The sequence below is a fragment of the Trachinotus anak genome, unplaced genomic scaffold (genome assembly GCF_046630095.1).
Source record: "Trachinotus anak isolate AG129_WGS33_773 ecotype Australia unplaced genomic scaffold, CSIRO_AGI_Tana_v1 ptg000034l, whole genome shotgun sequence".
Taxonomy (NCBI): domain Eukaryota; kingdom Metazoa; phylum Chordata; class Actinopteri; order Carangiformes; family Carangidae; genus Trachinotus; species Trachinotus anak.
The window spans coordinates 6,450,314-6,478,161 of record NW_027273885.1 but is presented as its reverse complement, the minus strand read 5'-3'; the positions used below and the strand labels follow the sequence as shown (position 1 = coordinate 6,478,161).

Below are 27,848 nucleotides of genomic sequence, written 5' to 3'. Positions count from 1 at the left end.
ATAGATTAGAACTTTGGCTGCTTTCTGCTGGTGGTGCCAGATGATGTAATCATGAGCACCGGTCCTCTGTGCACTATGGATATCTGTGCCATTTGTCATGGTGATAGAAAAATAGTTCTCAAAATATCACTAAAAAAACACAAATGTCATCTTGCTGGATGTAGAGGAAATGTCAGGGAATGAATAAAGTAAGTAGGATTCATTATCTCGGGAGTGGGGGCTGTTAGACCCCCCCTGGATTTAGATTTGGAAGCGCCCCCCCTCCAAAAAAAAACAAAAAAATAAAAAATATATAAATATATATATAAATATACATATGTATGTATATTTTAAATAGTTTCACATTCCCGGACGAATCTTGTGATACGATTTCAGACACCCCTGAAGTGGACCATACCATTTCTTAGCCTGCCTGCTTCACGCCCATTAGTGGCTAATTTATCCGCACTGCAGGTGAGTGTAAGTACCTGTCGCTAAATATGTTCAGTACGCCTTACTTTCCTTTGAGTTTCTGAATTACAACGTCAAGAGTCTTTGAACAGTAATGTTTCCAACTTTTGCTCAAAGTTACAGTTGAGCTAACTAATGTGAGCTAACTTATAGCATGCCCTGTCAATTCCAGGTTTGGCTTGGCATTTTATTGCCAATATAAAATGTAATATTATCTATTTTTAACAAGCACTGGTGCTCAGTCATGAGTCATGAGTCAGTGGAGGATTAGTGGTTGTTCAGATACATTTGGACGTCGATACAGAGTTTGTTTTTATCATTGATAGTTGATAAACAGGTCGTTTTCACACAGGAATTCAGGGCTTTTACCTGGTAGGGTAACTGAACAATAGAAAAATGCATGTGTGCTGAATGCTCATTAACTGTATTAGCGGTAGTGGAAAGTAATTAAGTACATCTACTCAAAGTACTGTGCCACAATTTTGAGGTACTTGTACGTTACTTGAGCATTTCCATTTTATGCTGCATTATACTAATATTCCGCTACATTTCAGAGGGAAATATTGTACTTTCTACCCATTTATACACATTTATTCAACAGCTTAAGTTAAACAAGCATGATAGTGTAAGGACTTAAACACTTAAAGCACAGGCCAGCACACTATTGGGTTTCTTTCTCCCCGGAGAAAAAATATAATTGTATAACTTGCATTCTGAATGAACACGTACAAAGTGATATTGTGCTCACTAGAGCCATGCTGCACAATGTGACTAAAGCTTTTAATATTCTGAAGAGATTCTGATGAAACTGCAAACCAACAAACATACAAATACTTGTATTTATATTTATTCTATGCAATAAATTCAGTATCAACAATGTATTTTTTTAGTCAAGCCACACATTGTTAATATGTGTGCATTAATTACTACTTCAAGGGCTTTTTTTGCCCACTAATTTCACTTTCCCAAACAGTAGGATGGTTTTACAAAACAACACATGTAGGGCTGTATGGTGTACGTGGAGCTTGCTTGTTCCCTCTTAAAGAAGAGGGAAATGCCCCTTTTAAAATATTTAACAAGCATAACCTGGAAAACTTGTTAGTAAGCATGGAGTGCATTTGTGCATTTTATGATGTCTTGCATCATGGCCCCTTGAGTGAGTGACTATGAATCTAATTCACCCCTGATGAAAATTGAAAACTAATGAATACTACAGCTTTGGTCTTGAATGCTAATGGGATCTTTAGTCATTCTCATGGATTCTAAAATTCAGTGCCCCCCATAGAATCCAAAAAGAAACAAGGGTTGTAGGGGGGAGGAGGGGTGAAACTGCACTTTTTGTTTTGTTGGATGTCAGTGTTATTTGTAGCTATAGAGGCTAAGTCACTCCTATTCTCATTTTAATTGGAACCGCCCCCTCTCTGTTTCTCCCATGGCAGCGTTCATTCCCAGAGTGAGGACCCAAGTCTCCCAGCCTCACACTCAGCCACAGCCACCCAGACAGCCAGGCTGAGAGGCAGAGAGAGAGAGAGAGAGAGAGAGAGAGAGAGAGAGAGAGAGGGGGACAGAGATGTAGGGAGGGAGGAGTCTAGTTAAGGAGCTCTATCCCCTGACTGTGTCTGCTCTGTGAGTGGTTGAGCAAGAGAGAGAGAGAGCGCATGAGAGAGAAAGAGAAGGAGGGGGGAAAGTGAGGGCTGAAGAGACTGAGAATGGATGGGCAACGAAAAAACCGTGCGAGCAAGAGAGAAAGAGTGAGCGTGTGAATGCTCAGACTCAGCAGCGGAGACGCACAAAGTCTGCAAGCTCGCATCAACAAGAGAGCGTGTGAGGCAGAGCTGACCACGGGCAACTCTGAAGAGTGACACAGAGAGGAAAGAGACACACAGAAAGACAGAGAAGAAGAAGAGGAAGCAAAGGAAGAGACGGACCAGAGACAGACTACCAGCCTTCCACTGGTAAAGGGAGACACCACTGAGGGACTGTATCATCCGTCCCCCTCCCTCCCCCCAGCAGCACAGAGGAGCACTGTCTCATCTCGTGCATGTGTTTGTGCCTGCCAACTTCAATTTCACACTCGCCCACTGTTTTTTGTAGGTTTTGCCCTCTCCACCCCCCAGTCATGATCCCTTGGGTCCTTCTGCTGCTGTGGATCTCCGGACATGGTAAGTTTTCCAGATTAAGTTGCTTATTCATCACATCGTGCGTGCTTGTGATTGCTATGTGACTTGCTGGCTGGGAACTGTGTCTCTGGATTCATCTCTTGCTGTGATGTCTGAGCTTGTGCTACCGTCTGTGTTTTTTACTGCTTATTATATGGCACTCCCATGTGCACTGTTATGTCTGATGCAAACGAGAAAGGAGGAAATTAGACCAAAGAGTCAGTGTGGCTGCCCTGAGGTACGAATAGTTGTAGCCTGCACTTTTCTCTGACTATAGTTTTTCATTGCTTTCAAACCAGACATATTGAATACTTACTCTGTGGGGTTTGATATTCCTGTCACAGACACACACAAACAAAGCCCTCTAACCCTAGTCCAATTCAGTCAAGCGTTCACTCCTAAGTCACATTGTTTTGAACTGACAGCCCTTCCCCATTGAGTCCAACTACGGGGGGTCTGGTCAAAAGAAAAGGGAGAAAAAAAGTTAACAGTGAAATGCTTCAGAGGGCAGACCTGTGAGTTTAGTGTGGCAGCTCCAGCCCCGCGGACAGTATTTTCTGTTGTTGTTTTTATTCCTAGACAGTGTGTTTGTGGACAGAATGAGGATGGATTAGTTGTTTCCCCAGCTTGCCACCAGGTGGTTGTCTTTGGAAAACAATAGAAGTGAGTGAAGTACAGCAGAACTCTACCTCTGTGGTGTCTCTGGGATATAGGGACGCATACAGGGCTGAATCAGACAGCGGATGTTTGTCATGCCTGGTCCACAGCGAGCTTAATGGTTTACGCTCTGCGGGGTCAGGGTCAATGACACTGCCGTCCCCTCTTTTCAAAGTTCGACCCCGTCACACTGGACTACATTCTAAGGAGGCCACTGTCCGAATGAATGGACGTGTCTGTGCGTCTATGTGTGTGCGTGTGTCTGTCTCTAGTACTTTCCCGGAGGGAGTTGTAACCTTTAGTTGAGAAACAGCACAGTAAAGGCTAAACCCAGTCTTCTCCAATCAGAGATCTCACTTTGTTGACACATTGTCTTGAAATTGACAGCTCAAAGTCTGTAACACGCTGCTAACACAGCGGCAACAAACGAAACTTGGTAAACAAGATCATTCTCTACGGCACTGAATTCAGCTGTTCCACATGTTGATTTATATCTGATAACAGCCAGAAAAAGACAGGGGAAAAACATTGCTCGTCAAATACTACAATTGACTGTGATTATACTTTTCTACTGACTAATTCTTCTTGTAGAAAGAGAGAGAAAATATCAAGTATCAAGACAGACCAATTTGCAACTGACTGGAGTGATGAAGCTTTTAATTCCCTCTCAGCATCGCTCGTGCTTTAACAAGAGTAGATCTCTTCCAGAGAGGCTGTGAGCTTTACTGTCTGGTTCTTTTGCCTGTGTGTGACCTGGGACAGTGGCACAAGCTGTGTGTGTGACGACCCAGAGAGTGGACAGAGTCAGGGCAGTGGAAGCTTTCTCTGTAGATCATGGAGTTTGTTTCAGGGCAGTTATACAATATCAGACATGGTACTTTAGGTGCTGTAACTGCTCCTGATGCTGCTGCGTTGCTATATTCTGTTCCCCTGATTTCAATGTCAAGTATTTGTGTACCATCTGTGCTTATTGTGATGCTGAAATACATGATCAGTCATTAGTTCCTTCTTCTTCACTCCGCTCAGAATCTGCTATGTTTTGTATCCACAACTGACTGTACTGCACTGTAATTTCATTTAGTGCAAGTGCATAGCTTGAGTATTAGCCTATACACATTATTGACGTGCTCCATGCTTTGTTTCACTTTTATTCTGTAACCATCACATTTTCATTCACATACTATCACAGGCTTACCCCCAGTTTTTGGAACCACATATTTCAGATAGTACCAGCTGGAATGAGGTGATTGCCACAACTGAAATGAGATGGGATTGCTGTGCATTTCAGCACAGTTGGTTATTACCATAATATAAAATACTGCTTCCCTCTGCCAGGTAAACAGGGGATAACAACCTACCTTCTCTATGCATGCCTCCAGGGGGACAAAAAGTGCTTCCCTGTAGCTTACCATTGTTGTACAAATTACGGCTCTGTTTATGTGCCGAGCCGGTGTCAGCAGAAAGCTGCAGAAAACAATCTCATTTTTATGAACAAGGGGACTGAGGGGAGTTGTGGCCATTGCAGTCGTATACTGAGACACAGCTATCCTGAGAGAGAGCGAGAAAGAAAGGGAGCGTGAAAATGCAAGAATAAGCAAGAGGGAAGCAGAGAGAAGAGTCAGTCCATGTGCAGAGGCACTGAACAGTTTTCTCCCTCGACTTTGAGAAATAAATGGTTGAGTGTGAGCGAGACGGAGAGGGAGAATAGGAAGAGGGAAAGCTGCTGCGAGATGTTCTCCATCCTGGCTGTGCTGTTACTGCATCTAGGGCACCTTTTCATTTGCTGTCACCTCTCCTGACAGTGACAGATGACACAACACCAGTCAGGAGGATTTGGGAACATATTCACCTCAGGCCAAACTTGTCCAGGACCTCGTCCATCCCCTCGCACCTCCTCCTCACCATTCCTCCTCCTATCTAATCTATACAGTGTGTAACAGCTCTCACATTCGTCACTTGGCTCCTGGTCTCTTTATTTATCTCCTCACCTTGCAGCAGCACATTTCTCCCTCCCTCTCTTACTAAGTGTCCCTCTTTTTCTCCCTGTCCCTATCTCCTTCTGTTTTTTTTTTTGTTTTTTTGTTTTTTGCTGCTGTTGTTGTTGTTATTGTTTTCTCTCTTTTGCTGGGAGTTGCAGTGTGATTGAGAACCCTGGCCTCTGTCGGGCAAAGGGTGAAATATGTGTGAGCATGATGTTCGAATGGAGCAAGGGCAGTTTAAGAATAGTCTTGTGCTGGATGTGCCAGACTCTGAAGAAAATATGCTGGAGAAAAATCACACACTTGGAATGTTAAGTGCATCTCTGCGCCTCCTTTCTTCTGTGTGTCTTTTTTCTCTGAGTGACACCTTGTGATATTAATATGCAAACTGTCTTGGTTTTTGTTTCACTTTCTCAGGGAAATTAAATCGGGTTGAGCTATGTTTGGCTCATACTTTGCCCACTAGGGGCAGTGCTGCTGCACAGGAATGAAATCCCAATCTTCTTAAAAATCTCCTGCCCCTTGCCTCCCCCGATTTGCCTTCATTACCTCCCATCCCCTCATATATCTCGTGTCAGAACTCCCGATTTCACCACCCAGCCAGACTAAGCTGTTTCTTAGTCCTGGAAAGCATGTCTTAGTACCCCCAGCAGCCCCTATTTCATTTACTGCTGTCTATTAACTGCTGTCTGACGACTCTAAATCCGCTTTTCATGGGCGGCAGGCTTTGATACATATTTCTCAACCAAAGTATAATTAAATGTCTTTCCAATGTCATGTTTGGATGTGTGGATTTTTTATGGATGGAGAAATCATTCTCGCTTTTCCAAAGGAGGGAAAAAAAAGAGAAAGAATTACAGCCCATTACACTGCACAACACTACTCAAACAGAAACACCAATTTTCAGTCTCATTATAATGAACAGTTATTTGTAAGCAAGACTCACAGCTGTCTAATTCATGGATTACAACCATAATAACTCAGAGGTAATTAATTGATTTATTCTCATTCTATCGGTATGCTAAAACCAATATAGCATTTTTCTTGCATGTTGTCATAAGCTGTGCTGTTCCTGCAGTCATATTTCCAACACATGCAGCATGACTAACAACTGCAGAATAGAGACACAATTTGTTGTGAGTGTCGTCTGTATTCTGATGGGAGTCTGGTACAGGACAATTAATATGCACTTTCCCAGTCACTGTTTGTGACAGTTGGTTTGAGTAATGCTAACCCTGTCTGGACTGTGACATGCAAACACAGTGAGTGACAGATGATGTCATCAGTTCATGATGGGGCCCAGTGGCACGCAGTTTGTTTTCTTGTTTGTGCTGCATGTCCCATCAAGGCTAGCCAGCTTAAGTCACCTCAGCTGCTGTGACCCCTGCTCATTTCTGTGCCACGATAGATTAAGCCCACTGTAATCCCTCTGAGCCGAGTGCCCTGTTGGATATTTATGGTAATAAGTAAACATATGAATAAATAATCTAAGAAGCTGGCGCTGGGCAGCTGGAACTTGTAAGTCCCAGTGTTTGTCAGTGCCTGTGGTATTAAAGAGAGATGCTCCTTCCAAGAAAAATCAGTTTTGGCTAAGACTTTTATTTGGATGGTGCTGTGTAAGGAAAAAAAGGAGTTAACTATCCAAACATTTGATAAATAAATATATCAATCAATCACTAAATATAGAGATAGGGATGATATTAAAGCGGTAGATATGTTCATGAGAATCCAACCCTCCAAATGTTTTAGTTATAGGCAGTACTGAAATAAAAATAAAAAAAATCTTACTAAGTACAGTACACCCAGTGACTGCAGTCTGGATGAAAGCCTCATTTCGAGTCTTTCAGGATTCAGGTCAGCCTAGTAGAGGAATATGATTAGTTTGGAGTCTTCTTGGAAAAAACAGGCAATGATCTGCCTCCTCTCATGCAGTCACTCAGCCAGTCAACAAAAATCAAGCTGTTTACTGTTGGGCTTCATTATCCTTCCAGAAGACCCTCCTCCCAGCCCCAACAGTTTACTTTAGCACCAACCAATCAACCCCCAAGCCCGTCATCTCCTCTCTCAGACTCCGCTGCTGGATCTCATTCCTCGGGGATGAATTTATCCAGATTGAAGCACTCAGCAAAAGGGCATTATCCCGGATTACATGTCTGTTGGGTGGCAGCGTTAAGTAATTCAACCAGATGCTGTTGTGATCACTGGGTCACCTGTGAAGGCAGGGTTAGCAGCTGCACTTCTTCATTCAGCTCTTTATTGTCACATCTTCACCTCTCTGTGACAGTATCCTTGAGCGACGCAAGAGAGATAGTTGGAGGTGGTCACATTTTAAAAAAAGCTAAATGCAATGCTGTTAAATGTATGTGAGTCTGTGGAAGCTGTCTCTAGGCCCAGTCGGGATTTTATTTGGTGACAGATTATAGGATGGATTAATGGCTTCAAATTGCAGTTTAATGCACAGGAAACAACAGGCTATGTTTTCCAGCTAAAGCAACTAAGGGTGTTCAGTTGTGGGGGTGTTTTAAGTAGAGTAGTTGTGCATCATACACTGTTATTTTTTCCTCGGAGAGGACAAAGCATTGCCACAGCTGGGATGAAAGAAAAATGTTGGTGCTTTTTAGCTTGACTGTGTCTTTTCTCTGATAATCTTGTCTCTACCTAGCCGAGATTTTGATAAGATTTTTTTTAGCTTGCTACTGGGATTTGTGATTGCTTGTAGAACACAGGTTCTCAACAAGGTGGGTTCAAACAATGTGACAAGAAGAAGTTTATTCTTTCTTGCTTTGTAAGTCTGAGGCAATAATAAGCCCTTTGTTCAAGACATTTACACTGAGAAAATGTTAAACTCAAATGTTCATTTTGTCTCACATTCAGCCTTAACATATTTTTCCCCACTTTATTTTTTTAACTGAATGAAAGCTCTTACCACAGGGTTGGGTGAATTGGATTTTTTATATACAGTTCTTACTATTCAATGAGTTATACTGCACAGACGTATGGAGTTAAGAAGAAGGCACTCACTCCAATTTTAAAACATAAAACATCTATAAATACAGGGTTCTGCTACTGTTAAGTGTATGTTTCTTGAAGTACAATGTGTGGTGCAGTTTAATGTGCATCGGTGACACCACTCAGCTCGGCCCAACATCTGCCACAGAAACCAGTGAGCAAAACAAATGTAAATGTAAAATGTGTGAACGAAAGAATGGTGACATTATCCTACATTCTCTATCACCTCTGATATAGTTTGAGTGTGAAAAAAGTTACAGGTTGCAGCTTTAATTGCATCCTCTTAACCTAATTTGAAGGTTAAGAGGATGCAAATGAGGTTTTGCTAATAAAATAAAATAAATTATTCAGTGTGTTAGTTGCACAGAATTTATTGAATATATGCTTCATACTTAAACCTGACTTCTGGGTCACAGCACCTTTAAGTGGGAAGGTTAAGATTAAATTTATACATGTGCATGATCAGAGTTCTTGCTTTAGCTGAGTAGTATGCAGAATACATGCCTCCTATTGAAAATACGGCCAGTGACTCATGTTGTTACAATATGGCCAGTTTCTCATGTTGTTCGATGCTGATGCATGTTCAGTGATGTACATGTGACCTCATCAGAGAGCTGTTGTTACCTACAGAAACCTGTTTGCCATGTCAAGCAGACTTCTTTGTATGTTTACGTGTAAACTGACTGCCCATTTTGCTTTTGGATGCAGCTGCAGCTATAAGCTTGAGTAAATCTATAACTATAACTATAATGTACTATACGCTTTGCTGCAGAACAGTACTGCAACTGGTGTCCTGCACGTGTCCCACTATTGCTTGAAACATTTGTGAGTAAACCAGCCAGCCAGTGCATCAGCGTGATTGTGAAAGGCTGTGTTAGCAAAGAGCCCAGAGGATGTATGTGGTGCTTCAGCGGAGGAGGCACTTGAGGAATAGGGTTGCTGATCTGATAACGACTTCCTAGTGTTTGGCGGGAAGTTTCTGGCACGGCTCAATATTACACCTGGATGAACTCACCCTTCTCTCCTCTGCCCTGTTTTCTCCTCATCTCTTTCTCTGCTTCTCCCCGTCCCAACATTCTCATGATTCATAACAATGGAATTTGAAAAAGGTTTTTATACCACACACTTCACATGCGTTCTGTGTGAGGGTCTGTGTGTGTGTATGCATGTTTGTATGTGTGGTCTGTGCATTCACTACTGTGCCACAACAATTACAGCTGCAGGCCTTGAATGGCAATATAAATGCAAATCAGCCTTTTAGCTCGTACCATCAGAATCTGGGGAGGAAGAAGCTTCTCACCTGTAGATGAATGTGTGACTGTCGATGTGTCGGCCTACCTTCACAACTGCTTTGAATGTTTTGAAAACAAGAACGGCAATAGATAGCATGTACACTGCTTCCATTTGTGGGCAAATATTGAGGCTGTTGTGTGTGCCTGGACTCCAATCTAATAAAGACCCCTCTTGGGAACAGCTGTAAAACGCCATGGTGGGGGACAATCACATTAAGCAATGCACCTCTTGCATTACCTGCCTACTTGTGTGTTTCCATTATAGTAGATATAAAGGGCTTAGTAGCGTCTATTTGCAGAGTTTGTACAGTCATGAAAAACCTGGAAAATTAATATAAATTAGAAATTAATTTCCAGTTCTGGAGAAGTTTTTGAAAAACAAATCAACTCATGATGTTTTGGAAAAGTGATTTGTTTGTTTAACAAATACTTAGGCACCAGGGATGTGCCAAATGTGGACTATGTAGTGAAATGTTCGACATTTTGGAGAGGCAGAGCTATCTAGTCATGCTAAAGGGGCTAAGCAGCAGGCTGGTGCTGCTGCACATGAATCAAGTCTCAGCCCTTTAACCATGTCCAGAAATGAATCCTTAACTGCAGAGGTGCTGTGGGCATTAAAGGTGGCTAATTCTCACTATTCTAAGTCACGTAAAGACACAAGCCAGCTTTTTTATAGTGTGCTATACTTTGATATGGATTTTTTTATTCTTATTTTTCATGTATACACAGATGTTTTAGAGATTGAGGGTCATTAAAAGCATGACGAGGCGATGGAAAGGTCTAAAGCTGTATTGATAAAATGTATATGAACCGTGTATTTAGTAAACAGATAAGAAACCAGTTTTCTTGGTGGTGCCAGACACCAATGGTGAGAGGCATGGCTTTTTGAAAGGCTATCTCATCTGGCACTGATACCAAAAGATGTTTCATTCAGCAAAGCACATCAAACACAATATCAGCACAAACTTGTGCTTGATCCAACCCAAAACTTTTGAGATCTGCCAAGGGAGATGAGCTTCGAGAATGAAAAAAATGTCTAATGCTGCCACCCTCCCCCAACACTCCCATACACTGTGTAGATGTGTGTAGAATATTTTTTTCTTTTTCACCAGATGCCAAATGAGGATTTGAGCCACCTGCCTGTCCCACTAAGACAATTAAGCAATTGGGAAGAAAGGGCCATTCACGAGTGGGGTTTGCAGTGTTAGCACAAGAGCCAGAAACTGCCCTGCATCCCACCCCTCCCCCACAAAAAAACTCTTTCAGTACCACTAATGTTGGCACTGTGCCGACTTCTTTCGTTCCTATTTGTGTATTTGTTAAGGGAAATGCAGAAGCATTTGACACCAGTCTAAGGAAACCTGTGACACAGGGTGCTTCGTTTGCATGTTGATAGAAAATCCCTCAATTGGTCTCCAGACGAATTCAGTGTGCGGCCTCTGTGTTGTTTATGAGGCAGAGCTTCATCTGGCAGAACCGTCATACAGAAAGGGCATTGACAGACACACACACACACACACACACACACACACACGCACATACATTCTATACCCTCACTTGCATTACCAAAGCACAGTCTGCAAGAGCACAATAAAGGATGAGAAACCCTGGAGTATGTGAGCATTGGATGCTGAACAGTTTTACTAGGTTCTATAACATGCTATAAATAAAGGTTTGTATTGATCCTTAAACATTAATATATCCTAATATAAGAAAATAGCTGTATTGATCATAAGCCTGTGCGTCTGATGTTTCTTTAATATGGTACTGCTGGGATTCAATCTACCCACTTTAATACATGGCCTATTTTTATACGCAATAATAATATGGATTCACAAGCAGGATCAGCTAAAGGTAATCCCTAGATATATTTAACTGCTCTGGGTCAATGCCACACTGCACCTGTCAATGCCTTAGCGCCTCTTCTATCTTAAGTCCTGTCTTTATCAGCTGGCCTCCTCAAGTGGATGTCAGAAACCTGATTGAGTAAACAAAGCGATTTATCGTGTAATTAATTTCTTAGTGGCTCTACAATAGTCACTTTGCTAATTTGGAGGTTGAAGAGCTCTTGTCACACTCTCTGATTTTTATTTTATTTTATCAAGTGCAATTTAATATTGTGGAGGCTGGCTTGGGCACTGAAAAAAAAAATGCTAATGCACATCGAGAAGTTTAAATGATTTGCTATCCTTTCAAATCTGTTGGCAGGGGTTTCAATCTGGCTGGCGTCCTGGGGGAATTCACAGTGGTCATTGCTCAATGCCTGAGGGACATTAGTGCAAATCACAAAGGAGCACAGAAGTCATTTCACTTTTCCACTTTCCCTTGGCCACTGCCCAATGCTAAATGGCAGACTGGCTCATAATACTGGGCAGGGCAAACCCCTTGCCTCCCTCCATCTCTAACCTTTTAAACCTGATTTAATCAAATCAAAATACCACAGTGCAGACCCATTTGAGACAACCTGAAGACAAACAGCTGAAGAGGAAGCAAAAGGCCTTGGGTGAACTGAGGGCAAGGCCATCCATTACTTCCTGTGCAACGAAGAGCACAGGGACACGGAAAATGCCTGCGGTGCACGATGATGAACAGACTCCACATCAGAGATTGGATTAGAGTGGCATGAGAGAACCCTAAAAGCCATGCGCAGTTTATTGAAGCCTTATCTAAAGTGATAATGTTACCAGAGAAAGGCACATGTAATGATAGATGGGTGGAGAGAGCCCTGTAAAGAACTAACATCAGGCGAGATGCGTATGGTGGATAGACAGGTCCACCATGGTCAACTCATCTTCTTTTAAGAGCAGGAAGTAGGACCAGTGGATAGTTGCTATAAAATGGACAATCAGTTGCTGGTACCTTGATTACCCTGCAGTGTCGTCATCACAGGTATATCTAGCTTGGAGAGGCCTAGTGCTCAGGTTCACTGCAATTTAGGTCCAATTTCATCACTAATACCCATGAGGCATTTTCGGGGAGATGGCAGCAGTGATATTGCTTGTGGTCTCCCTGAAAGCACTGATCTCTGCAGTGAAAGCTGTGTTTGACCATGCCTTGTCTTTATATGCAAAATATATATTTTTTTCTAAGGGGGTTGTGGAGAGCAATGGTCACTACTGAACTCACAGAAAATAGAGCGAGAAATGAGATGAAAATATAAAGTACATCTCAAGGATTTCATGACGTCGTTTGGGGGAAAGCAAAACAGCGTTTAGGTAAAAGTCCTGCTCTCATTTTCTCAGGATGACTAGGGGATTTTCTCCCCGCTGAAAGGCAATGTTATCTAATAGCCGACGGATGATGGTAATGACAACACAATGCCTTCCGAGGTAAACAAAGATATCTATTGCTTTGGAAAGGAAGTCAGGGGAAAATAAAGAACAACAAAGACAGAAAAAGAAAGAAAAAAACAAATCTCAAAAGGAAGAGAATTCATGTCACAAATTAAAACATATCTGTGTCTTGCAGCCCTAATCCTTAATGCCAGTGTATTTGTCGTCTGAGTAGAGTGTTTGTGTGTATGTGCAAACAAGCACAAATGTGATTATTCCTCGCTTCCGTTGTATGCTAATTTTTATTACTTCACATTGTTTGCCTATCTTCCTCTAAACAGCTTTGGTTCAAACTACCTCTCAATGCTTTTTCAAAGGGACCCTTGTTAGAATAACATCCAAGATTTATATTATTATTAAAAAAAAATACCCTTGTGTGACTTCTAGCTTATGTTTCTCTGTGATCTGGTTGGGGGAAAAGTCAATGCCTCTGTCCCAAAACTCTGTGACACCGGCACAGCAGGGCATTAAATATGCAGAAGGGCATCTAAAGATGATGGTGGCAGCCCACAGTGGGATGTTCAGTGGAGTCACCAATTCCCCCATCAGCTCCAGTGCATGGCCCCTGAACTTTCCCCAGGTTATGAGAGTGAATTAGACTTTCATTAAAAAAATGCAATTTGCTCAGACCCTGCTGTACAAACTCCAACACAGCCTCATCTAAAACATGTATCTCATAAAATGATGTTGGATCTACTGCAGCTCAAAGAGTCTCCTCCAAATGGACAATGAGGGGAGAGTTGATGGCTTGAAGTCTGCTGTCAGTCTTCATATGCCACTACTTAATGCTTGATATTTCTCCTCTGTTTTGTCTCTTGAGATGTGTGGAAGCTGTTTAATGGATTACTTAATCATGTGATTCACTGCATGAATACAGCAAAAAATGTGCTGAAAGCATCACGATTCGTTAAAACCTAATGCAATTTTTCAAACACAGAAATACTGATATATGTGCTCCCTGGCATTAGCTGAAGGACGATCCTTAAAAGAGAGCCTTGTGTGGGTCTGGGGATTGGTTGTGTTGTTGTTTACTCCAAAGCAGACATCTTTTAGCTTCTCCCTCAGCTCTGATCCTTTTGATCATCACCTCCATATTGGATATAAAATGGAGAATGAACAGCTCTGGAATACAAGTGACTTTCAGAGTTCTGCGACTCTTTGAAGGCTGCCAAACAAGTGTCTTTCATCTCAAAAAAACCAGCAGCCACCTTGTACAAAAGGAGAGCAGCACAAAAAAAATGAGAGAGAAAGGCAGTATCCAGGGCTGGGAAATGAAAAAGCAAAGATTGTAGGGCCGCTTTGTGATCGCATTTCCTCGAAGGCCTCCTGTGAGGGAAATGACATGTATTTCATACAGTACTGATAGCAACATTGAAAAGGCGTGAAAACAAAAAAAAAAGTTTGGCTCCATTTAGCAGGCCAAGCGAACAGTTTGCTTTTTGAAAACTCACTCTTATTCCTTCCATCCTTTTGGTGACAAACTGAAAGTGTGTCAATGCTTAAATCAGATGCAACAGGTCACATTAAATGAATCTCAAAGATTAGTGATGATATTGAAATCTGTCTCTAATTTGAATGATCTCTTTTTGATGGCAAGAGGCCTTGTAGCCTTCTTCTTTGTCAATATACAAGTGGTTATCATGCTTTGAAGGTTCTGGTATCATTGGGTGGCTAATGCACAACATGCTTCAAGTTAATTTGAACAGGGAATGAATTCAAAAGAATGGAAATGAACAAATAAGTGAATGAGAAAGTTCTGTTGTGTATCAGACCACAATGGAACAAAAAAAAAGAAAAGAAAAAAGAGGCTCGTACTTCCAGAATCTGTTATCCTTGAATTAATGATAGAACAGGAGCAGTAGGGTTCCCCCACTGAGACATGAACCAGATTTCAACCCAGAGCTCCCTGGAGGTGAGGGCCGGCATCTCTCTGACAGGACATCTGGTCCCTGAGCATGGCCACCAGGGGGTCGATGTCGCCACCTTAATTGTAATGTCTCCCTCTTCCTCCCTGTAAAAAAACTAGGGCAGCTTTCCATAAAAGGAGAAGAGGAAGGGGGGGGGGGGGCGACTATTTGCTGGGCAGTGTCGGCATGCCGCATCATTTAAGCTGACAGCTCTAATAAATTACAGCAACAGATCGCTGTGAACAAACAAAGCCTAATGGAAATAAAGTGAGAATTATCAGCCAAGAAACAAAAGGAAAAAGAATGAAATTAGTGCAAAGAGATTGGATGAAAGGGATGTCAGGCCGGCATAACACAGGCATTAAATGGGCAAATTGTCACTTTGAGAGATAGGAAATGTTTGGTTCTCATCACTGCCTCTGTTGAAAATAGAGAATAATGAGAGAATCCTTGAGCAGACCCAACACATCCTTTATCTGACTCCTAAAAATCTTCCCCTGTCATTTGCTTTTCTTCTCCTTTTCTCCTTGTTTTGCCTTCCAGAAAAAATAAATATATAAAAATGTAGATTTTGTTCTGCTCTGTAGGACCCTTGCTCCATCAATTCAGCCAGGGCAGAGAAAGCCTGGAAGCCAATGTTGTTAAAATGCTTAGGCATGTGGAAGACAATGACAGGAGATGGGAGGAGGTGAAATGGTATGTCAGGGGAAACATTTGTCAGGTGCCATCAGTATGAAAGCCGTCCATCTAGAGACCTTTGAAAGAAAGGCAGGTCAGAGAGGGAGAGAGGGTCCAAACGAACGAAACATTTGTAACTTTGGTTTGGGTTGATGAAACATGACTAATGCAGAAGGACATACAAACCGGCCAAAATGTATAATGAAAAAGAGCAACCAAAATATACAACAACCCCATCAGAGCATGAACTGCCAGGTGCACACTTAATGGGAGAGAATGAAAGCTCCGCCTTGGCAAAGTGAACATAATGACTCTAAGACCAGACAGGAATCAGGAGTCTGAGTCATGGCTGAGTCATATCCGCTTGATATAATACAGGTAAATCTAAGCTGAGGCAGTCCTAGGTGACTTAATCATTTGGCACCATGGGGAGTTTCTATCACACAGGTTTCACTAACTTTATTTTTCCATCTGCTGCTTAAATGAGTAAAGATCTTCAGCTTTTACTTAGCCTGTTCTTCTTAATCTGTAAGTGATTCAATGTCAGATTGGCTTCATTTTCCTAGATGTGTGTGTGTGTGTGTGTGTGTGTGTGTGTGTGTGTGTGTGTGTGTGTATGTATGTATATATATATATATATATGTATATATATATATATATATATATATATATATATATATATATATATATATATATATTTTTTTTAAAGAAAAGAGCTATCCTCTTTAATCAGGTCCCAGATGATGACAGACTGAGATGGGGAGAGTGCCATTTGGCTATTCCAGAAAATAAAAATCTTTTTCAGTTCTCACATTAAGTGGAGTGGTTGAAGATGCCACGGGGGTGCTGTTGTGTTGCTGAATTAAGTAGTGAAGCATCTGAGCCCTGCGGGGAGGTCCTTAACCAGAGGCTGAAGTTTTCTCTAGCCCACTTTCTTAGCCAGAATGTATTGGACCTGAGCCAAGGTTAGCCGGCACCATGGCCGTACAATCCCATTGCTTTTATAATGAGCTCTGAAAAAGAACTCCAGAGGTCAGACACCACGAGACTCAGATGAAAACTAATTGAAAATTTCACTCAATAACAATAAACCAATACGCAGAACTGCTATCTCTTTATGCATGGGAGCTGTTAGAGCAGGCACTTAAACTGGAACGATGAGGGTATCGAGGGGAGGGGGACGTAAGACATAATATGTGTGCCTGGGGGACATTGTGTGTCCTGCTTTTTAGCCACATTCTGTTTATTTATGCCTTTGCATATTCTTGTGTTTATGTGTGTTTATGTGCATGTACCTGTGTGCATCTGTGCAGGCTTTGTGTGTGGCATGTACTCTACAGAGTTTGTGAGCTTAGTCGTGGTGTGTATGCATGTGTGTGAGTGTGAAAAGCGTAGAGCGCCATCCAACAGAGAGCACTGCATTTCTAAAGGTGCCAGAATGAGTTTGTCACAGAGAGCGTAAACTTAAGGAGAAAGGGGACTGCGGAGAGAGAGAGACTTTCCCCAGGCACCCAGAGTCTGTCAGACCGATTAAGTCACACGGCTGGAGTGAGAGTTGGGAAACTGAACCAGAGCATGCTAGGGGAGCATAGTGTGACAGCAAAGAAATAAAGAAATAAATAGCAACATGTAAGTATTAACATGACTTCATGTCACATGTGCACTTACTTATACCTGACCCTAGAGACTCATGCTGGGACACAGCACACCAGCCTGCATCCCATCATCCCACCCCGCAGCTTCCTCACCCTCCGGCGACATAAAGCAGGTCAGGGGCATCTTAAAGTTCATGAGATGCAACATGACAGGACAACTCTAACATATGCCTGTGTGACAGTGAAGCAAACAGATGACTGATGGCAGAGTGCAGTGTCTTAAGGGGAAGAGAGAAGGACCACAGAGTTCATCTTTTCCTCCCTTATCTTACTTCTGCTCTTAGCTTCTTCTCAGATGTATAAAAAAAATTGGACAAAAATTGGTTTTACCTTGAGAATGTATGAATCTGTACCTGTTTCTGAAACATGAACACAAAGAAAACATCAGCCCACTTGCAGTCCTGGCCTGTCTATCACTGCTGCTGTATGTAGCAGAAATGCCAAGGACCTTTGAACCCTCTAGAAAGAGAGTCAGACTACCATGTCTCATGGCCCTATCATCCACCAGACTAAAAAATGAACTCCTGTTCTTTGTTCAGGAGATCCTGTCTGCTCTCAAGATGCCCTACTTGGTCTCTACCTCTCTCCATCTGTCTCTCTGTGCCACAGTGAGGAGCGCAGCAGACTTGTTGGTATATAGCAGAAGGGCAGCATCATTAACAACACTGAAAGCTACCCACATAGAAAACTTCTGGCATAAAGTGCAAATGACACAAGAGACAGAGAACTTCCAGTAGCACACTAAGTAAAGCCAGGTACATGGTGGATATTGCTCACTAGCTAGGAATGTAAAAAAGGAAGCCATCTAAACTTTGTCCTCCCACGACTGACCACCCCCATACTGAGATTAACATCACTCGTCCTCTACTCCAGAGGCTCTACAGTCCCACTGCTGCACCAAAGCACAATCTATAGCACCTCTAGCATCAAATGCTAATTGCTCAGTATTCAGAGAGAGAAAAGGGCTCCCTGAATTAAGAGTCATTTAGTGAGAGACCGAGTTCAGCACAGCACTGCAATGCCTATGAGCTAATTTCTCTGCTATTTTGCATGGAGCTCTAAAAGTGTAGTGCCAAGTGAAAATGTGCCCTCTCCACATTAAAATGCAAATTCAAACCTGTGCTTTGTTTCACGAGTAATGGCTATGGCAGAACAAAAGCACAGTTAATAGGTTCAAAAGTTTTCCATGAAACAAGAAACAAAAAAAGCCACTTTTGTGAGAAAATATGGCTGTTGTCTGTGTTTAGGGCTCAAAATCAATGAGTGCTAAACAAGACTTTGCACAGATTTCAATTTGTCAGACAAGAACTTGATTCAGCTGTGTTTCTTTCAAAGGGAATTGAAACAAATAGATCCCTCAGTATCGAGACACACTGCAGGAAGTATTTTTCCCTCCTTACACTGGTGCAAACAATGGGGGCAGTGTGCGGCTTTGATCAAGGGCATGTCTATGTTGATGACAATGAGATATCTGCAGGCTGTCCCAAGAGTGTTGGAACCCTACCTTCAAAGTACACTCATTTTTCCTTCTCAGGAACAGCTTCTTTTCTGCAGCTTCCTTCACTGTTTTGACTGAATCTTTTGTTTGTCAAGATCAGTCAGCCACACCAGTAGAGCATCACACGACTGAATCTGCTGATTATAAATGCTGATGACACTTTGGTCTGGCATGCAATGCAAATATACAAAAAAACAAACAAGTAAATCAATTATTTATTAATTAGTCATTTTTTTCAAACAATCATTTATTCCTAAAGGAATACTGTAGCTTCATTACTGTAATGTATTCTACATAGTGCTATTTTGAATATTTCACTGAGTGTATGTGTGGGTGTCTTTCTGGCACAAATGTGCGAGGCCAGTTTCTCTCTGGCTTTCTTAGGGCCACCCACTGCAACTTCTTTGTGCCCTCTGTCTGAGTTGTATCAGCAAGACAGGCATAAAGAGCAATCCTCTATGACTGGGCCTGACCCCACTGCTGTGTCTGGGTCAAGGGCTGGGCCAGTGGCACCAGCTGGGCCTCTCTGCCACTTGCAATCCATACTTGGGTAGTGTCATACAACTGTAGACAGCGCATGGGGGTCGTAGTGACATGCACTTGAAGAGCACTCTGCTGGTACCACTGAGCTCCCTGATCTATCTGTACACCGATCTTTGCGAGACTGCATTTCATTGGAAATCACCTTGATCTAACTGACGATACCCTGATCACTGTAATTAGGTAGATGATGTGTATCAGCGTACTTGTCTTACCATTGAGCCTTGTGGTCTTAACATATAGAGGCTTAACTAGGGAGCTTTCCAATGTGTCAGCCTTAAATAAGGCTTTAATTAAGCATGAGGTTCTAAGAGCTTGTAAATGAGTAGTTCCTTAATTACATGGATAGGTATTTGGTGGACACTCAATCTTTGTCATTGGGGGCAAATATCAGTTTAGGGTGAAAAAAGACAAGGTGTTTATTTCAAGGTATTAAAAGGTTGTCTTACCACAAATTTGAATAAAAAACAAGTAAAAACTAAAGACGTGACGCTTACAGTACACAGACATCTACAAAAGGGAAGAACTTATCTGTGTTTAAAGCTTTAATTTGTTTTCTAGAAACAAGTCTGAGCTCCCAGTGCATGGATCAATCAATAAATAGTTTTAATTTTTTTTTTTTTTTTTTTTTTTTTTACAGCAGTGCAGGTAATTTCTGATCTTAAAGGTGACACTAGACAACAGGCAGTGGAGTTAAACAAATCCAAATGATTTCCCCTTATGACATATCTGACTGAAACCGGCCTGCTGGAGCTTGCAGTCCATTATTTTTGCAGTGTTGAACTTTTGGCCTGCGATTAAAGAAAAGTCCAGGGAAACACTAGCAGTACCAGTCTTGCCAGTGGTAGTTGAGGTACGGTATGTTGCTCTGGATAAACAGACAAAACTCACTCACACAAACCTCACTACTCTTTGGCAGGGCCCACCATGGTTGAAGGTGTCAGCCTCACCTGCGTACCACCTGTGTCAGCCTCACCTGTGTAGTATGTTCTCTGCTCCAGGCTTGTTGGTTTGATTAGGATCTGAGCATTCTCCAATGAAACAAATCACATTTGTCATTTTTAGGTGTTTAAAAAACATTTACAAATATGTCTGCATAATTTGATGCAAATGTAGTCTTAAAACCCTTAGACAGGCACTGCACTGCATATTCACATGTTCAGTCTCACTGTCAGCTGGTCAATAAAACAATAAAACACAACAGTGTAATGAAAAGAATATGCCCACTGAGCCAGACGCTGAGCCGCAGAGCCAGCTCAGACTCTTTAATCCAGGCGCCCCTTTTCCTTTCACTTCTCCTTGCAGAGTGCTCTGAACCTGCTGCGAAATTGAATTTTCCACCTCTGTGTGTACGTGAACCAGCCAAGCACTGCATTGTCAGAGTACTCAATTAGCTCCCAAGGCAGAAGCCAAAATGTTTTCCAACAGCAAATGTATTCTTCACAGTGCAAGCTCTCATTAGAATAACACTTCTGTTCCTATAGCACAGAGTTGGAGTGCCCTCCATGCCATATCATATTATACTTAGAGGTAAAGTAGCCTTCAGTGAAGAGAAATGTTCACCTCTGCTTTAAATATGTCATTAACATTAGGACATATCCTTCCCATGTGTGTAGCATGTAACAGATCGATTCTGTATGGGGCTGCATTTCTTCCTTTTCCTCTAATGCTCAGTTTTTTTTTTTTTTTTTTTTACATGAAACACAAAGTAGTCCTTGGAGTCTCTTATGTAGTAAGAAAAGAGATGTTGACGCGTTCTTGTCCTATTTTCTCATTGTAAAAGCTGAGCACACAATATGCTAGCCGTGTAATAAATCTGGAGAACAAAAGCGATTCAAGCCTTTAAGACCTTATAATGTTTACTGAAAGTTGTTTTAAGTTTGTAGAAAATGAATCTCGTTGTTTACTGAATGTGCTGACATTGAAACAGTTGGCTGAAGCATTAGAAATAATCTGCACTGACAAGTAGCTTAACAGTTCTCTGACAAAGTGACATTGAAGTCACACAACTACACAAACTTTTCTATTGTTTTTCCAGCTGAATGGCTGAAAGGAGGCAATAGAAGAGAAAAACATAAAGACGAAAGCATGTCTCAACAACTGGAGACTTGGTAACTTGGCAACTACTCCTACTTGGAGCCCACGCACTCATTTTTGTTCGACTAAAGTGGCAATGTGGCAGTTCACTGGATGGAGCACAGTCAGCCATACAGACAGGGGGTTGTTATCTTGCCCCCCCCAGTGCCCTCTAGTGCCCTCTCACTCTCATTATTAAGGTGCCACCGGCTCCAAATTTAGAACTCCTGTGTTTGTCACCTGCCCTGAGCCCTGTATATCAGCACACACACACACACACACACACACACACACACACACACACACACACACACACCCAGCTCCCATCACGCAGACAAGGCATGGATATCAAATTGGATGTGGAGGATTTTTGTTAATGGTTTGCGGTAGTGGGAGTCTCACTCACACCCCATACTGGTGTAAAATGTGCCAGCGGCCTTTTTCACAGAGGTCCCATCACAAAAACTGGACAGAGATCAAAAGTGAGACGAGGTATCACTCTGCCAAAGCAACTTAATGCAAGCGAGACCAAAGACAAGGAACTGTGACATAGGTAATGTGTGATTGAAAAAAAAAATGTTGCTTACATTTTGCTTTTAATTGAACCTTTCACTGACAATTTTAACAGTGTTGTTTTTTTTTTCAAATTTATTTCAAGGGAATCTGTCGATGAACCTGCCTGTGGTTGTAAAATAAAGCATCTGTTTTATTTTCCATCCACATGCAGTTTAATAACTGATGAAACTATCTAATGTACTTAACATTAAAAGTCTGAAATGGACTGAAAAAACACACTGTTAATAAGTTAAAGTGATTGACTTTATAGTCCTGTAGCTATTCAATTTGAAGCTGAAGTAATTAGAGGGAAGAAAGAGTGAAAATGAATGAGAGGGGCTGCTGTTTTGTCCTTGTTGGAAAACAGAGTTTCAAGCCCATACATGGACTTTGAGATGTTAACCCTAAAGAATGAAACTGGAAAGACATCACCACTGTCTTCTTTTTGTACCCCCACCTCCCGGCTAAAATGTTAACTGGCTATGTAGACACAAGTATGCGTGTGATTTTTTGTGTGTGTGTGTGGCCATGTCTTTCAAAGTGGGCATTTGTGTCTGCAGTAAAGCTTCTGAGTTAACCTTCCTGAGGCTTTTAATGGAGCACTCAGATTACTGCGCCCTCTATAAGACAGAGACAGCACCAGGATTAACCTTGTTTTAAATGTGCCGTGTGAGAAAGATTGGTTGACCTTACTGTGACCTAGGCTTTGGACAAACCATCGCACTTGATAGAAACTGGCCGTTAATGGACTTCGCAGTGCCAAGAAACACCCTGACGACATATGCTCATGTTTGAGATTAATATTGTTTGCCTTCCAACGCTCTCTACTTGCTATAGCTTCAAATTAATTTCCGTCTTTGGCAAGTCGTTTTGGCCCCTGTCCCTTGGCACACATGCTCTGAAGCAGATTTATTTTTTCCTTTCCTCAGAATGACTATAATCTGACTCTGTGATTTGCTCTCATCACACCTGCTTTAGCCAGTAACAGTATATATGTCTATAGCCGGGAGTCAGCAGTTTCTGTACCACTTGTGTCAAGGTTTTTCTATTCTAAAAGTGATGTGTGGAGATATAAACAAATCCAGAAAGACAAATCTTTCTTATCTAATCGAGAGGCTTGCTCTTCAGATGTTTCATAATGTTGGCATAAGTGATGACATTTGGACCATAGGCTGTCCTCGTCAGGTCAGGAGGGAAGCAGAGGCACGGCAGGAGCAGGGGAAGGGGTACCTTTAATCCCCCCCATTAACAGAGTTCATTGCCTGGGATCGCAGCAGTTGGATTCTCTACCGATGAGCTGCACTTCCTGAGAAAATGAAACAGGATGATGGAGATCAGTGACAATACCGGCTGGATAATCATGCCCAAATCACAGCCATCTGCTCTCAATATCCACCCCGATCCACACGCACTACCGTCAATCCCTCCCTACCAAATCCCTAAATCCCAACAATCTGTAGCACTCAGCTTAGGACCTCTGTTAATCCACCTAGCAAGCGCACATTACTGGACAGGAAGGTACAAGATCCCCTGGACACTTCCTCCCTCTAGAAACCAAATTTGGACTTTCACGTCCCATTTTCAAACTCCACATCACTGATCTATAGGTGTTTGATGTTGTCCTCATAAATGAAGCAGGTGTAAACTTATTATTATGGGGTTGTATCTACACTGATTTATGAACTGCAGGAAGACAAATACATATGCAGAGTTAGTTTTAGTCTCCAGCAATTATTTATTCTACAACAACAACCAGGATTACCAGGAAATGCCTTTGACAGCAAGCCTGATGAGGGTGGAATATGTTAGGTTTGCAAAAGGATGTGCTTCTTTTTTTTTTTTTTTTTTTTTTGGATGGTGTGATTCAAACACATAATGCCACCACAGAGAAAGGGATGCCCTGTATTGCAACAGCATAATCTACTCTTTTTAACGGTAACAGTAACAAAGTACAACTAACAATATTTCACCAAAGTGTGTGTGTTGCTTTTGAAGTGTTGGAAACAAAGGGTCCCAGCCCTGTGGCTAAAGGGCAATTTAAGAGGTCTGAAATACCAATTGGCTCCCTGTTGAGTTTCATAGGATGAGGAATCTTGATAAATGAAATGTACCTTGACTTTTCCTGATGAATCCACTCGGCTGCAAACCTCAGCCCCAGTACCTATTATTGCAGGAATACCACTGTATGTGATTGGTGTGACTGCCGGTGAGGTCAGCAACACCGATACAGTAAATGTTAGTAAGCAAAGAATCGTGTATAACACCCTGAAAAAATAATGTAGAAGAATTCAGCAGTTTCTCCTTGACAACACATGTTCAGATGTAAAATCAGTAAACTGTCAGGAAAAAAAAGGGTTGTGTTTCTGGACCATTCTAACAACTGTAACTTTGATCTCTGTCATATTATCTTTGTTTGTCCCAGCCTTTCTTTTGATGCTTTTTGTTAATGCTTCTGTATCTATCTGTTTAAATTTTAAACCTGTGCTCATGAAACAATAGGCTGACTGCAGCATTTTGTAGCTTTATCTTTCCTCCTGGGGCCATGTGAAGGTCTTTCTGGCCATATACATGCCACGGCAAGGGAATGATTTCTTCTACTACTCTCAATATATCTTCCTTGAAGGGAACATTGAGGAACAAGGAAAAGGAGCTATTCCCACATTGCTCATATTGTCACTTTCAGAATGGGGGGGACTAATCTTTGTTAATCGTGCTATAAACAAACTTGATCTGTATTGGGTATGGATTGTTTACTATTGTTTACTTTCTCTAGTTTAGTTATTGTTGTATTCTGGAAATGCGGACAGATGTGTCAAAAAGTTACACATGTGGCTTATAATTAGCTAGGAAGTCATCGACCAGTTTGACTAGTGAGGGGCTTTAGATTTTAAGTTTAAGTTAAATACAGTAGTATCTATTTCAAAACTCCACTGTTAAGCCCCTCTGTTATTCCTTTAAAAATAACTTATTTAAAGCCATTATGATTACAGACATACATTAGAGGTACTTTAGTTTAATCCTACTTTAATGGTTATCCAAAAGAAAAAGATGTAATCTCATTCTCAGCTGTGAAGTTCTGATTTAGTAAGTTCATGATCTGCATCCAAAACTTCTTCTCTGTCCCAGGGGATCTAATTTTCATTTATACTGATAATCAGTTGTCTACAATTTCATTTGATTAACTGCACAACTTCAAATACAAACAGCTAAGCTCAAGCACTGACTGTGAACCTGCAGGAAACTGACGAGTCCTCGTCCTTGCTGAACAAAAGGAGTGACCGGCTCACTGAGTGGTGCTTATATTCTTCTCATCTTCTTTTGAGGCAGTGGAGTCTCAAAGAAACTGGCAAGCACCTCTGGTTTCCTTTCCAACAAAAGAACCCCAAGTGCATTGAATTTAAGTCGGATTAAACTGCAAAATAAAGTCACATTTGTTTATATAAGTACTGCCTCTCAGTTCTCAATGGAAGTGTGCTGTCTCCAGTAAGAGTCAAAGGAAGAGGTTCAAGGTCCTTTTGTTGACAAGTCATTTCAGAGATTTATCACCAACTGACATTTTTCTTTACCTGTCTTACTGCTCATATATTAAAATTCAACAAATATGCACTTCATACATCTATTCCAACAGCCTGGATGCATAGCAGTATTTTCAACTAACATTTTGGTTCAGTTGATGATAGGTTAGGAGTTTGAAAATTTACATTGCCCCTCATTTGCTGCTGGAGGTGTCTATATATATATATATATATATATATATATATATATATATATATATATATATATATATATATATATATATATATTATACTTTTTATTTTGGTTGTAGATATTGGTTATTGGCAAGGTACTGACTCTGACTGGCTGCAGTTAGTAGGTCAGTGATAAGTCAGGCAGACTTCCCTTTAATGTGCCCTAAGACTTTTTCACAGTACCTTAAAATAGTCTTTGTCTTGTCAAGTTGCAGTCTGTTACTTAATTGGAAATCTAAAATACTGCCATTCAGCAAGGACATCTCCATCATCCTTTTGGAATTGCGTCCCGACTATTCTTGTTTGCTTCACAGCTGTGAGTTCAGCAACACTAACCCAAGATGACATACCCAGTTACTTGGTATCTTTTGTCATTTTGTCCCAGTGTGTTAGCTCTGCTTTTGATCATTCACTGTACATTTTTCAGTTAAAAATCTGTCATGAAGTTCACCCAAAAATACAATCTACACCATATGCTTTATACAAACAAACAGCAGCTGCCAACAACTTGATTAGCCGCGAGACATGGCGTTGTTTTTTAAGCTCTGGAATTGTTGAAAGAATGACCATGTTTTCCTGTTTTAAATATTTATAAAGCAGATATTTCCCCAGTTATTTGTTCTGTACTGACAATCAGAAGACTTAAGTCCACTTTTCCATAGGATTTACTACATTAATGTGGGCTGCAGTTGTATTTATGCGACTTGAGGGTTCACAGTCTTCACATCTGCATAAACTATCTGGCAGGAGACAACAACAGTTTGATGTGCACCATCTGCTTTAGGAATGATCAGGATAAATTCTTGGTTTTGCTCAGTAAAATCATAAAACGATTGTAGATAGAACATGGAACCCAAAAGCCTTGATTTAAAAGTCTTTACAGTGTAGACACCAAATCTTCTCTGTGAGTTGGGAGTACTTAGTGTAAGTTGCTATGGCAATAAGCAAAGCAGGCATGTTGTTGGGGGAATTCAGTATGGGGCATGATATGGATGACTAACACGCTGTGCTCAACTAGCTTTGTAGATGCAGAGATCATATCTTTATGCAAGATTGAGCCTCTCTCCATTTAGCACCACCTGGATTAGATGGGTGCACATACATAGCCCTCCCCATTTTGATGGTACTTAGGGGATGTTACATGAAACACATTTTTAAAAAAAAAGCTGACAGCAGTAATATTTAATTCTGTCGATCCATCACTGTGGAGGAGTTGTTCTGTTAACCCCTAGTAAGGAGTATGAGCATTTTAAATACACTGTATAACCCGTAGGCTGATGCACAAACCTCGTGCCTGTACAAAGCATGGTTCAAGTCTTTGGTATCATGTCATCTCAAAATATGATTTTAAAATGCCCCTACTGGAAGTCAGCATGTGCACTGAATGGCTGTTGTTTATAACTGATTTGAATTGATAATTGAATGTGGTTCCAATAATATACAATAAAGAGAAAAATATGGCGAAATGCCACTGAGTTCAGTAAGTAAAATACATTTTTGTGGCAACCTTTATTTTCAAAATGTGTCCTTTCAGTTGTTGCTAGTGGTTACACAAATAACCTTAGCTCCAATCTCTTGAGCTGAGGCTCACCTGTTGCTGTTGTTACCTGCAGTTTAATTACTGGTGTGTTTATTTAGAATGGAAAACAAACATCTATGTCATAGGTGTCTGGTTAAATTGTGTGGTTACAGATAAATCCACACGTTTCAGCCAATCAGAATCTAGAATATTCAGTGACCATGGTATAAATGATTTTAACACTTTTCAGTGTTAAAATCACTGAAGATTGTTCATCATCAAATCTTCATGCCTGACAAATGTAATATTAAAAATAAACACTAATGTATTTCCCTATTTTATAAAAAGAGAAAACAAAAATAATGGGCATTATTTATAGTCAGTGGACATGCTGCTCTTAACCTTGCTTATGACTGCAGCTTGGGCAAAAGCTGCATTTGATCACATTTTAATGTAAATTAAATGCGGAAATATTTCTAAATATTTCATTTTCCTGTCTTGGTCTTTGGGAGACAAGCCCAAGCATTTCTAATCTACACTCAGAGCTGGAGAGAATAGAAAGCACTTGTTAAATAAATTGCTCTTGATATTTACTGTTCTGTGCAACATGCATTACAGCATAGTTAGAAAGTCAAGGTGAGCATTTGAAGTAGTGGAACACCAACGACCGTTCTCCAGTGAAGATTATCTGCAGCCAGCCCAACAGCCATCCATTTTAGTGACTTTATCATTACCAGGCACAGAGTATGGATCCACAGAGTGAAATGGAATGGCTGGGAAACTAATGGCACTT

General features: G+C 41.2%; 1 protein-coding gene across 3 annotated transcripts in view; it reads left to right on the top strand.

Moving 5' to 3' along the window:
• The first annotated feature begins 355 nt into the window (after positions 1 to 355).
• The window catches only part of kirrel3b (kirre like nephrin family adhesion molecule 3b), a 158,193-nt gene continuing 130,700 nt past the window's right edge, over positions 356 to 27,848 (top strand). For 2 of the 3 annotated variants that reach the window (XM_071471755.1, XM_071471754.1), the window contains exons 1-2: positions 356 to 453; positions 1,890 to 2,612. In XM_071471755.1, the coding sequence (XP_071327856.1) occupies positions 2,492 to 2,612 (121 nt within the window). In that variant the 5' untranslated portion in view covers positions 356 to 453; positions 1,890 to 2,491. The remainder of the gene's footprint in view (positions 454 to 1,889; positions 2,613 to 27,848) is intronic. The other variant, XM_071471756.1, reaches the window with a different exon arrangement.